General features: G+C 59.6%; 1 protein-coding gene across 4 annotated transcripts in view; it reads left to right on the forward strand.

Moving 5' to 3' along the window:
- Positions 1-13,118, forward strand: part of SH3BP2 (SH3 domain binding protein 2) — a 39,573-nt gene that overhangs the window by 9,639 nt on the left and 16,816 nt on the right. The window contains exon 1 of one of the 4 annotated variants that reach the window (XM_058546602.1): positions 5,932-6,216. The exons of 1 other annotated variant lie outside the window; for it this stretch is intronic. Coding sequence is in view for 2 of the 3 variants with exons in the window: in XM_058546594.1 (XP_058402577.1) it covers positions 8,939-9,021 (83 nt within the window). In the remaining variant the exon portion in view is untranslated. Of the gene's footprint in view, positions 1-5,931; positions 6,217-8,735; positions 9,022-13,118 lie in introns of those variants that run through there. 2 more of the 4 variants (XM_058546594.1, XM_058546593.1) reach the window with 2 other exon arrangements.

A 13,118-nucleotide genomic window follows, 5' to 3' on the forward strand; every position in this document is an offset into this window, starting at 1 on the left:
CCCCAGTGGAAAGAAATGAAGCTGGGACTGGAGCTTAGGCCTTGGTGGTGCCCTGGCCAGGATGCTCAGCCTGGGGCAGGTCTGAGACCCCATCCACACTCAGCTGGGCATGTGGCCCTGACAAGTCGTTCTGGAATGGACCTGCCTCTGTCCCTCCTGTCTGAAGCCGCATGCCTCCTCTTGTCCTGACACCGGGCCCTTTGCACAAGCTGTTCCCTATCCAAGACACCTTCCATGTGATCTCCTTGCTTGGCTACTTCATGTGGAAGACTGCTCCCAGGATGCTGGCTGATGTATCACCATGTCTGGGTGGAACAGTTATCACAAGGGTGTGAGTCAGAGGTGGCTGCCTCCCCAGCAGATTGGGAGCCCCAAACAGAGGGCAAGGCCAGCTCGGATCCTGGGGCGAAGGGTGTGGTGTTTGCCCACAGGTGGCAGTGCCCTGACTGCCTCCTCCTGCCCCAATACCAGGAGAACCTGGGGATCTGGGTAACTCTGTGTGCAGGGGAGATGAGGCCCCCATGACCCCAGCCCAGAGGTGGAGGACGTCATGCCATTCTCTGGCCCCTCCTGCTCTCAGTTTTCTCAGCTGTCCAATGGGGTTCAGTCACCACTCCATAGGGGCCCCCCTTTCTGTCAGGGACATTGTTCCCCAAATATCTGCCTGCTCCTTCGCTTCATTTGAGTCTCTGCTGAAGCGTGGACCTCTGTCCACACAGCCCCAGCACTGAGCCCCAGGCCTCGGCAGTACTCGCAGCGCTGAGCCCAGCAACTTCTGGGACAGCCTGAGTCACCAATGAGGAAACTGAGGGCGGGGTTCTGCTTCTTTGCCAGAGCTTGTTCCAGCGTGAGTCCCGGGGCCGAGGGAACCAGCAGTGGTGAACAGGGCTCAGGGTGGGGGCTTGTGGCCGGGAGTCTCCTGACTAGGCTCCCCATGGACTCTGGAGATAAGTTTAAAACAGAAGCATGAGGACAGGCCGGCACGCGCCCACCCCCGGCCTCCCAGTCCTGCTGATGCTGGGCCCTGTGGCGGCCTCCTCCCTGCATCCCCACGCGATGTGTCCCACCCCTGTGTGCCCCAGCCTCTGCTCAGATCCCTGACCCCTCTGCTGAGCCCAGGGCCCTCCAGCTGCCCTCTGGGTTGGCAGGTTTTCTGGCCAGGGGGGAGCCAGCATCCTACCCGAGAGTAGGCCATGGGGCTCCTTCTCCTCCTATGCCCCTCAGAGCCAGGCTTGGCAGGAAATGCCGGACTACGTGGTGTGGGCGGGGTGGCCCCGGGCTGTGGGTCACATGGGCAGTGCTGGCTGGGTGTCCACAGCTGCCGTCTGCTCAGCCTCAACTTCCTCATCGGGAGAGCAGGAGAGTGTTCACCCTTGCGCAATTGAGGACTGAGTGGGCCACGGAGCTAATGCATTGGCACTGGGTGGACATTCAGGGGGGCGATCTCTGCCTGGCCCATCGGCTTGGTCCTCCTGTAACAAGAGGTGACTGTAGGCAGGAAAGCAGCCCTAGCCTTCACGACCACTGCCTTGGCCTCAGTAAGTGGGGAGTCTGTCCCCACGGGATGTGCATGTGACACAGATGTCCCCAGGACGGTCTGGTCAGTGGTACCCTCTGCTCCTAAGGGTGCCAGCCTGGGTCTGACGGCAGGGACCAGGCCCTGTCTGGCCCCAGAGGCACCCAGCATCAGAACCACCGTCTGGAGCCTTCTCGGGCCCAGCAGGGTGGGCACTCAGCAAGTGTGTGCAGAGGGAGCCAAGGTGACGTGACCCAAGGGGCAAGCACAGGGGGCCCTGGGAAGGGGGGCGTGGGCAGCCTGGATTTGGGGAAGTCCTGCCCTCTGTGGGTTCCTCCTCTGGCCAGGGGTCAGCTTGAATCTGACCTTAGCGGAGACAGTCTGTTTCCTTCTGGGCATCCTGACAAAGGTCATTGGCAGATTTCCCTCCCAAACACATCCCCTTGGCGCCTGGAGTGTCCACAGCAGTGTCGGGCAGCCTGGTCTGCCTGGGGCTTGGCTGGCTGGGTCCTCAGAGTGTAAGGGTTTGCGGTCCAGGCCTCACACTTGCTCTGCTGGTGATGGTTGCCGGCCTTGCTTTGTGAACAAGGACCCTGAGGTTAGGAGAGGTCAGATGCCTGGCTGTGGCCACCCCAGGGGCCGAAGCCCTGCTCAGTGGGCCGCAGAGCCCCTGTGCTGGGCATCTGTCATGCAGCCAGAGGCCCTGCAGGGATGGAGAATTGGGGGTGCTTGGGGTGAGATGAATGGTTTAATGAGCCCCATAAACTGGACCACGTGGAGAGTAGGGGGCATCCAGCTAGTTGGGGTGGGGACGTGATCTGTTCTTGCTGCAGGAGGAACCCAGTGCCTGCTTCATCCTGGGCACACTGCAGGGACAGACACACGGAGTAGCTAGGCCCTGGAGTTGAAGTCAAGGGAGGGGCAGATAGTCAACAGACACACTGAAAATGCTGCAGTGCCAGCGACGTGAAGGGGGGGGCAGCCTCCCCTAGGAGCTGGGGGAGGGGTCTTGCACGTGGGTGGAGGCCTGTGTAGGAGAAGGGCAGGGGCTGTGTATGCTGGTAGTGGGTCCAGCCCAGAGGCACTGTGGTATGGATGAGGAGTCCAGACGAGGCACTGCCTCCCAAGGAGGCAGGAGTGGGGCCAAAGGAAACAGAAAGGATGGCTCTCCAGGCCTAGTGAACCGCGGAGCAATGGCGTCCGTCACCTTTGAGTGGAATTCCCAACACTGTGGGAATGCGGCTCAGAATGGGGCCAGTGGTGGGCAGGGAGACTGGAGTACTGGAGGGTCCAGACCTGCACAGGTTGGATGGGAAGACGTTGCCTGGCTTCGAGCAGGGATAGTTTGAGAGAATACTCTCCCTTCCCAGCATGATCGTGATGATGGTGTTGCCAACAGAACCCCAGTGACCAGGTGCCCCTGGAGTAACCCTGCCTACCAACCATGTCAGGTGGTCCTCAGGACAACCCCACACAGGAGTTGTCAGCCCCACTCTTCAGGTGAGGAAACTGAGGCTCAGAGTGGGCCACAAGGAGGAGGGGATTGAGCCAGGCCTGTCCCTGAGGAAGCCCGTACTCTACCCACTGTACCATCCTGCCTACCAAGGTCACGTGGGTGGAGCAGCCTTCTCATAGTGGGCAAAATATCTGAAGGGTAGGCACTGGGGCAGAGAGGACTGAGCGCCTCTCTTGGGGGCAGCACCTTGTGCCCTGTGCAGGGCCTGGGGCCTCAGGGTGCCCACTCTGGCTGCCGTGCTGGGCAGTGAGCCTCTTCAGGTCAGGCAGGGCAGGGCTGACGAGAGGGGCGGGCTGCATCGGTGGGCAAGGGGCCAGGAACACGGGGGTGGACTGGGCCCACACGTCAACACTCTGGAGAATTTTTTCTCAAACAATTAAAAGGTAGAAACTTGTCAGTGTTATGATGAACTGAAGTGTGAATCCTGAAACGCCTCTGCTGGCTTGTGGTTTGAGGCAGGAGAGAGGCTCAGGCAAGTGATGATGCCAACCTGCACTTCCCCCTCCCCACCACGGCCCACCCTGCACCTTGTCCCCAGGACAGGGACCCTCAGCCTGGAGCTCCTGCCTAGCCATCCTCCCTCCCCCACACATGTTGCTTCTTCCTGGCCAGGCCAGAGCTCCCTCCTGCGGAGCCTCACCCTCTCCGGGACTCCGCTGGAGTGTGCTCTGCACCAGATGCGGAGCTGACTCTCTGTGAGGGCCCCCAGCTCTGCTCTGCATGCCGAGCCGGCCCTTGGCCCTCGAGAGATGCTGCCCAGCTTGGGAATGTTTGCTGGAGGCAGACACATGAGGCCTGGGAGAGGAAGGCCCTGGGGTGTGGTGAGGCTGGTGGGGCATCCATGGATGTGTGGGCATTGGGTCCTCTATGGGGACAGAGCTCGAGGGCTGAGGGTCCCAGAGTAGAAACCCCACCCCTGCCCCCAGTTTGGCCATCACCCTCTGAAGTCCAGGCCCCATGCGGGCAGCCATGCATATGGACCTCTTTCTGCACTTCCCTAATTCCCTTTGCCCCTTGCATACAGCAGTGGCCAGACTGCCTTCTGCCTCCTTCCTGGGCTGCCCTGAGAAGCCCCTGGGGGCCTCCTAGACCCTAGCACACCACTGCTTTCTGGGGATGCTGGCCATCTCCAACTCATCAGCCTGTTCTGTTTTGCAATGAGCAGCCTCGAATGCTTGCCGGGTGCCAGTCAGTGGCTCATCTCACCGAGCAGAGGTCCTGGGGCGTGAATGGGCCTTGACTGCAGCCGTGCTGGACATCAGTTCTTGTTCAGGGGCAGATTAGCTCTAGTCACAATTCTTCACTCTGGCTCTAAGTCTAGGCATGTGCTGGTTACAGCCACATCGGAGGTTTGGCTGTGTGTATAGACATGACACTGAACCCGTCTGTCCGTCCACACTGGTCCATCTCTCGGCCCTGCCATGGTTTAGGCACTGACCCAGGCCCATGGGGAGTGCTGGAGATACACATGTGGTGACACTCTGGTGTGCAGGGCCGTGCCAGTGACTTGGAGATTTCAGAGAAGGGGGTAACGTTCTAGATGGTCCTGTTCTCAAAAGGTGAGGGAGCATTTGCTGGAGAGGATTCAGTTTCCAGGTGGAGGAGATTGCACGTTGCCAGGACAGGGCCCAGGGTGGGAAGCAGGGGCCATACCCCATATAATCAGCCAGGGAGCCAGCCTGGCCTCTGTTCCGTGGTGGAAATGGCTTGACTGGGCCAAGGAAGGGCTGGCCAGGGCTGTGAAAGAGAGGCCAGGAGGTGGGCCCAGCAAGTCTGGTGGGTGTAGACCAGGCATGGCGTCTGACCCTATGCTCAGGAGGGGTGGGAGGTGGTGAGCCAGGCCTGTGGGAAGCTGTGGACATCCAGGGAGGCTAGCTCAGATTTGCCCCATCCAGCTGGATGCCCACAGGGGGGTTGCCCACAAAGCCAGCCTCTCCCTACACAGCACACCCAGGACTACAGATCAACTGTGAGTGGAAGCCTGCAGTTTGTCCAGGGAAAGGACTTTGGCAAGTGCCCATGTATAATAGTTTCCCAGGGCTACCCTAACAAAGTACCACACGCTGGTGGAGTAAAGAAACAGAAATTTACCTCGCACAGTCCTGGAGGCCAGAACTCCAAAATCAAGTTGTCAGCAGGGCCACACTGCCTCTGGAGGCTCTAGGGGAGAATTCTTCCTTCCTTGCCTTTTCCAGCCTCTGGTGACTGCTAGCAATCTTGGCTTCCTTGGCTTATGGCAGCATCACTCCAATCTCTGCCTCTGTCTTCACATCACCTTCTCCTCTGTATCTTCTCCTCTTCTGTCTCTTATAAAGACACTTGTCACTGGATTTGGCTGGCTAATCTAGGATGAGATCCTTAACTTAATTACATATGCAAAGATCCTTTTTCCAAATAAGGTCATGTTCATAGTTCCCTGGGGATTGGGACTTGGACATATCTCTTTGGGGGCCCCCCTTCAGCCCACTACAGTGGGTGACCCTGGGCAAAGCTCTGCCCCCTGGGCCACCTGTTCCCTCTGCCCACCAGGATGGTGCCCAGTACCAAGTTCCCTGGAACCCTCACAGCCCTGCTCTCAAGGCATGTCACAGCCCCATGGTACAGAGAGCTGAGTGAGGCTCAGAGAGGGCAGGGGGCTCGTGGCCGGGTGGGCTGGTCTTAGAAATGGCTGTGGGTGGACCCAGGCCCTGTGGGAGGGGCTGATGCAAAGCATCTTGTTTTGAGAGCTTGAGGTTTTCCCCATTGGGGGTAACACTTCCAGCCACCCTCCCCTGGGCCCAACACCCTCCCTGAGCCCAGCAGGCCCTCCTTGGCACCTTCAGTGCCTGAGCCGCCCCTGAAGGCAGCAGGCAGGCCCGGGCTGGGCACAGGGGGTCCGGATGCCTGTGGGAAAGCCAGGGCTGGGGTTCCAGGGACATGATTCCCTGGCTGTCAGCCCAGCCAGTGGCCTCTCTGAAGCTCAGGGTCCTCATGGTCAGTGCAGGTGAGGACAGGACCAGCCTCCTGGGCTATGAGCACTGAGGCAAGGCTGGCTGTAGAGGTGGTGCCGTGTGGGGCATTTGCCTCACTCCTGAGCAGGCTGAGGACCCCAGGAACCCAGAGCAAAGGGGTCTCCCTCCCTCTTCTTTTTTAGGCTAACCTTTGGCCCCTGTCTGGCCCTGCTGGCTGGCTCCTGCCCACCCTGGTAAGTACCCTACCTCTGGCAGGGTGGGGTGATCCCCAAGCCTGGCACTTTGAGGCACCTGCCCTGAGGGCAGGAGAGGACCTGCCACTTGGCGAGGCTGGAGTGGAGGCTCAGCGCGGCCTGATGCAGGGCCCAGCAACGCAGCCCCACAAACCTCACTGCTTGCATGCTGGTTTGGGGTCATCTCCGTGGTTATTTCCAGCACAGTGTAAAAGGTCATGGGGCTGCCATTACTGGAGGAGGGGGCCCTGAAAATCATGATTTCAGTAATTGAATGAAATGCTGTCTTGGGAGATGGGAGAGGACATGGAGAAACTAAGGCCCAGAGAGGAGGAGTCTGTGGAGGTCACATAGCAGCCCAGGACTCCTGCCCTCAGCCTCCCAGGGCGAAACTGGGGTTGGGGAAGCGGCAGGACCCCTGTCCCTCTGCTCTGGGCTGTGACTCCCCCTATGGCATCTGGTGCTGGGCCAGGGGCTAGGTGGGCGTGGCCTCTGCCCACTTCCACCTCCCCTGCGTTGATGTGCTTGGGGGCTCTTCAGGGGGCAAGGGCAGGGGAGGCTCTGGCTGCTGTCTCAATCCCAGGCGTCCTCATTCACCCTTGCATCTGTCCATGGGGGGTGGGACATCCTGCAGGGAGCTGGCTGGCTCCCGGTTCTCATCTCGGCCGGTTCTCAGCCACACCTGCACTCCCAGCCTCCCCAGGCCTTGGCCACTTTGTTGCCCGTGGATTCCTCCCAACTCTGGGATGATGCTCACCCTGAGCCCCTGCCCTGCGTTTCACTTCCTCACCCCACCCCTGTCCCAGCAAACTCCTCCTCCTCGGTCAAACAGGGCCCCTCCCCTGATCCAGTGCCTACTGGGCCTCACAGCCCCCTTATGGCCCCACCTCGTCCAGAATTACACAACTGGCTTGTCCTGGCTGGCCTATGGCCCAGGGGATCCTCACCTGCTATTTTATCTCAACCCTCAGCACCCATTGCACAGATGAAGAAACTAGGGCTCAGAGAGGCTAAGCCCGTAGCTTGAGGCCACACAGCTGGCAAAGGATGGAGGTGGGCTCCAGCTGTGTCTCACTCCAGGGCCCACTACCCAGCCTGAGCAGCCTGCAAAGGGGAAGGAGAAGGGAAAGAGGCCCCACTTAACCCTGCCTATTGCTGCTATCTGTCTGTCTGTCATGGCCAGCTTTCTGTTGAAGGCAGTCTGCCCTCTGCCACCGGAGGGCACTGAGGTTGGCACAGGCTGGGAGAGGCCAGGGTGTCTGTGCCCACCCTGAGGTGAGCTCAGACACAAAAGCCCAAATTCCCTACCCTCCAGGAGACAGCAAGCAGTCTGTGACCCCAAACTGGCCCCCAGGCAGTGCAGGGGCCTTGGCAGAAGTCTGAGGCCAGGGACACAGGGAGAGACAGAGGCCCCCCAGCCCAGGAGCCGCCCTCCTCCAGTGCCCTGACACTCAGGTGTGTGGGACCGCTAGGAGCTGGCACAGCTGACTATGGGGCCATGCCCTAGGAAACTGGGTAGAAAGGCAAGGCCTTTGCAACTCCTAGGGACCCCATGGTCTGTGGCCTCTGTCACCCTCAAATCCTGCCGTGGGGGTGGCCCCAGAGTGCTCCTTCCTCTAGCTGGTCCTGCCTTCTCTGGGAGAGGTATAACCTTGAGACCCAAGCTCAGAGGAGGAGAGGCAGGGGGTGTGGGTGCTTAGCACCGAACGGCCTGGGCTTGAATCCCTACTCCCCAGTTTCCTGGCTGTGGACCTGGGCAGGGGAGGAAGCCCAGTTTGGTGGGGCAGAGCAGGCCCAGGAAGGGCTGCATTCTGAGTGGACCCAGGGCAGAGGCCAGGGAGTGACAGGAGCATGCTTTGCCCCTCAGTTCATAAGTACTTTCTAGCAAGCCAGGTGTTCGCAGAACTAGCAGAGAGTGGTAATCACTGGAGGTGTGTGAGCCCAGCTCTGTCACAGAGGCTGCGCCTGGGGGCGGGGAGGGCCTTCGGGAGAGGGAGGGAGGGTGAAAGAGAAATACCTTGGCCCAGGCTCCCACCCTGGTTCCTTGGTCCCTGGTGTCAAAGGGCAGAGAGGTGGCCACCTTGAAACTCAGAAGGTCTTGGCGCAAGAGGCACAGCCCCTCTGTGTGGCCTCAGAGGGCAGAGCTGGACAGCAGCATCTGTGTTGGTGGAAGGAGCACCCTGGGGAGGTAGTGAGTTCCCTGTGTGGGGTGTGAGCACTCACTTCATGCCAGGCGGAGTCTCCAGGGCCAAGGCGGCTGGGCCTGACGCCCTGGGCTATGAGCGGCTGTGGTGGTTTGTTAGGGAGAAGCCAAGTAAGCAGGGGCGGCCACTGCGGCGGGTGAGGAGCTTCCTCCCGGGGGCACAGCTGGGGCCTGGAGAGCTGCGGTCTCTGACCACAGTGGGGGGTGGGAGCAGGGGGGCCGCCAAGCCCAGTGGGCCAACAGTGCCCATGAGGCAAAGCCCCAGGCTTGGCAGAGTGGAAAGCAGGAAGTGCTGGCTACCCGGGGCTGCCCAGGGACCCGGCAACAGGAAGTTCTGGGCGGAGAGGAAGCCCTAGCGGAGCGCTGGCGGCCACAGGCCCCAGATACAGCGGGCGGCCGTCAGCAGGAGGGAGCGGCAGGCGCAACCACCCTGGCAGAGCTCCGGGCAGTGCAGGGGCATCAGGCTTCAGCCGCCTGGGGGATGCAGGCCCTGGCTCTGCCCCGTGGCCCCTGAGCCACATGGCCTCCCTGGGTTCCTGGACACCCGCTCCCAGCCTATCGCCAGGCAGGAAGAGAGCCATGTGCTGGGTCAGTGCCATCAGGTCAGTGCGGTGGCCCCAGGACTGGGGGCTTACTAGGGGGGTGGTGCCAGCCTAGCACCTGCGGAACCTCTCGGGGAGGCCCCGCATGGGAGCTAGGGCCCTCATCGGGCTGATGGTGGAGGCCCACAGGACCCTGGCCGTGGACCCTTGAGAGGCGATATGCTCTGAGGAGAGGTCTCAGAGCTAGACAGGGCACGATGGGAGCCCAGGGAGGAAGCCTGCTGCTAGGCCCCCCTGCCCCCATCATGTGCCTCTCAGCCTGTAGCCGGCAGGGAGTAGGGGGCCAGCCTGCTGGCGTGCGGGCCCAGGTCGGGGTGAGCCTCCCCTCCCCACACCCTGCTGGGAGTTGCCTTGGCGTTTGGGTCCTGTGTGCACACACATTGGGTGTGAGTGTGAGCACGAGAGAGTGTATGGGTGTGAGTGAATGAGTATGCGCGTGTGAGTGTGAATGTGTGAGAGTGGCTGTGTGTGTGTGTGTGCGTGTGCGCATGTAGGTGCGTGCACTGGGCACAGAGAGTGCTGTGTGAGCTCCCCGCTGCCTGCCTGAGGTCTCAGAGCCTGGAGGGCCCTCTTGTGAAGCCCAGGTCAAGCGCCCTCTCTCTGGCGTGGCTGGTCACCAGCCTTCACAGGAGATTTTTGGTTTTGATTCTCTTATGGAGAAAGATTCTGGGAAGAGGACGGGGGCGGGGAAACTGAAAGGAGATCACAGCTGAGCTGAGTGGGAGGCACTGGAGCCCCTCTCCCTCCCTGTGGCTGTGCATCCCGCGCCACCTAGTGCCTGCATGTGCCAGGCTGGAGGAGTGGTTGAGTCCTCCACCATTTACTGGCTGTGTGACTCTGAGTGAGTTACTCAGCTTCTCTGACCCTTGGTGTCTTCATCAGTGACGTGAGGATGACGCTGGTTCACGTCACGGGGTGTTGGGACGATGACGTGGGGTGATGCCTGAGAAGCACAAAGCCTGGCCCGTGGTGAGTGCCCAATGTGTTTGGTGTGAGTCCTGAGCCTCTCCTGGCCTCAGTGTCCTAGTCTGTAAAATGGGAGTAAAGCACGGAGCCTGTGGGATTTAATGAGCTGTCAGGTAGAACCTGGCACTGGGCTGGTGCAGGGCTAGGGGTGGTGATGATGATTCTGACCTGTGCCCAAGCTGCCGGCCCAGGTTACTGGGGCCACCCACGAAGGGTCTTGTTAGCCCCTGGAGGCTGTGTGTGTGTGTGTGTGTGTGTGTGTGTGTATGCATATGAGTGAGTGAATGAGTGTGTGTATACGTATGAGTGTGTGCATTAATGTGCATATGAGTACATGTGAGTGCAAGTGGGCTTGTGTGAGAATAAGTACACATATAAGAATAAATGTGTCTGTATACACGTGCAAATGACTGTGTACATGTGTGTGAGTGTGAGCGTGTGCAAATGAGTGTGTATATGTATGAGCGTGTACATGTGCATGTATGGGTGTGAGTGGGGGTGTATGAGAAGGCGTGTATGTCTTTGTGCATGAGTGTGTAAGTGTGCATGCATGTGTGCAATGAGTGAGAGTATGTTTGTGGGTGTGAGTGTGTGAATGAGTGCACTGGAGGACCTGGTTTCTTCTCCACTGGGGCTGGAACCCCAGCCCCACCTTGCCCTGTGGCTCTGACAAACAGGCCGGCCTGGTCACCACTGACAGGAACCCCCTGACGCTGTGGTCACATGAGGCGCCAGCTCCCTCACCACAGCCAGGGCCATGTCTGCAGGTGTCAGAAAGGAGAGCCTGCAGAAGCCTAGCCCTCCAGGGCCCCCGCTCCGCTCTCATGCAAGGCTCGTACCCGTGCACACACCCCAATGCACATACATATAACCTCCCGCAGCTCACGTGCATGTCCTGTGTGAGGGAACCGTCCAAGACTGACCGGGTGTGTGGAGCCACAGCTCACATGTAGGCCTGTGCAGACCATGACCGCACACCGCTCCCCCCATGGGCTCACACCTCGAAAGTGGGTGGGAGCCACAGAGCCTGCACTTCGTGGAACTCAGTGGAGGCTGTCTCTGTGGGACAGAGTGGTTTTCACCCGCCTGCTGTGCCCCCCGTCCCCTGCAGCCTTGGGCCTCAGGTCACCTAGACCAATCTCAACTTTGAGAGAAGGTGGGGGTTGAACACAGGAGCAGAGACCAAGAGTGTGCCCCCGGTGCTCCCTTTCCTAGTGTGCGCGTGTGCACACTCACACACATGCAGGTGTGAGCACACATCCACACATGTGCACACACACAAGGGTCACACACCTTTGGAAGGGCCCAGAGAGCCCAGCAGCCACCACCATGCCAGCCCCCCTGACACAGGACGACCTGTGTGTCTGCCGAGCCCTGCCCCAGGCAGCCCCCCTGAGCTGCAGGGAACAGAGACCCCCACGGCACGGCAAACCCAGAGAGCAAGTGCTGACCCTGCTGCCAGCTCACTGGGTGGCCTCAGTCCCTCCTCTGTAGGGGCAGATGCCCCCCCCCGGGATGGACTTTCTACTGTGCTGCTGGGGTGTCGGGGCACTCTGAGGATGGGACCGTTCCACGCCTGCTTTTAATTGGAGGAAGCAGAGGCTCAGAGGATGACAGGTCTGGTGGGATTTGAAGCCAGGTCTCCAGCACTCTCCCTGACAGCTCGCACTCAGACACTGGGGTGTCTGCTCCTGCAGAGGAGGAGACTGAGGCTTCCTGCCAGTGAGCTGGCAGGAAGGCCTGTGGGGGCCCCTGGAATGAATGAGTGGAGTTTAACCATCAGGCCCCTGGGGTTGGGGTGATGCCAGTGGCATTGAGGGAGACAGCCAGGGAGGCCAGACCGGCCAGGAGTGTGGGTGCCCCTTGGGGACTCCCCTCAACTTTCCCAGGCACTGGTGGAGCTGGAATCTGTGAGCTGGGCTGAAATTCCCCAAGAGGTGTGTGGTCACCACAGTCCCCATGTCCCGTCATCACCCTCACCCTCAGCCATAACTTCCCCTTTTATGCTCCAGCCTGGCCTGGCACTGGGCTCCTGGTCAGGTACCAACCCAGCTCACCCACTGGTGCAGGACAGGGCCAGGTGGGGCTAGAGGATGTGGTGGTGTCAGGGTGGGCTTCCCCTTGGATGGTCCATCCTCTGGAGAGGGGCTGTCCCTGAAGTGAGGACATTCCCAGGAGAGATGAAGTACAACCTGGCCCTGTCATGACTCACCCTCCCCACCCACGGTCAGTCAGTGGTCACCTAAGAGCCCCCATCCTGCCCAATGAGGGACAGTGGCCAGATGAGAGTGAGGTCCTCACAGGTCTGTGCTTGCCTGGCCACTGAGCTGAACCAGAACGAGGCTGTGGGCTGCCCCAAGTCCTCCCCACAATCTTGCCCACCCAGGAGGAGCAGTGGGTTCTGTTTGTCCCCACAGCAGCTGCTCCCGCCCCAACACACAGGCCACGTCTCCTTACAGATTGAGGAGGATGCAACACACCAGAGTGGGGACTCTGTTTTGGCTTCTGTGCCTTGCATGCAACCACAGTCCCCACCATCCACCAGGGTCAACATTCTGTACCTCCTTTGGGGCTTCCTGGGTGCCCCTCCATGCTGGGTCTGAGCTGGTGAGGATAGGGGACAGTGACAACCTAGTGTGGTCAGTGTTAAGTGGAGGGAAGGCTATGCTAGCCCTACAGAGGGACACAGGACCCCTAGATGTCAGAGAAGACTGCCTGAAGGGGGGACTAACTCTTATCTCATTTTCGGATTGTCCGTTGCTAGTATATAGAAATAAGACTGAGTTTTGTGCATTGATATTATATCCTGCCACCTTGCTGTGCTTGTTTATTAATTCTAACAATTTTTTAGTGGAGTCCTTGGAATTTTCTATATACACAATCATCTAATCTGTTAATAGTTTTACTTCTTCCTTTCCAGTCTCCATGCCTTTTATTTCTTTTTCTTGCCTAATTGCTCTGGCAGGAACCTCCAATACAATGTTGAGCAGAAGTAGTGAGAGCAGATGTCCTTGCTTTGTCCCTGCTCTTAGGGGAAAGTGTTCAGTCTTTCACCGCTGAGCATGACGTTTGCTTAGGGTGTTTCGTAGACGCCCTTTACCAAGTGGAGCAAGTTTCCTCCTATTCCTAGT

This window comes from Diceros bicornis, chromosome 8 (genome assembly GCF_020826845.1).
Source record: "Diceros bicornis minor isolate mBicDic1 chromosome 8, mDicBic1.mat.cur, whole genome shotgun sequence".
NCBI classification, from domain to species: domain Eukaryota; kingdom Metazoa; phylum Chordata; class Mammalia; order Perissodactyla; family Rhinocerotidae; genus Diceros; species Diceros bicornis.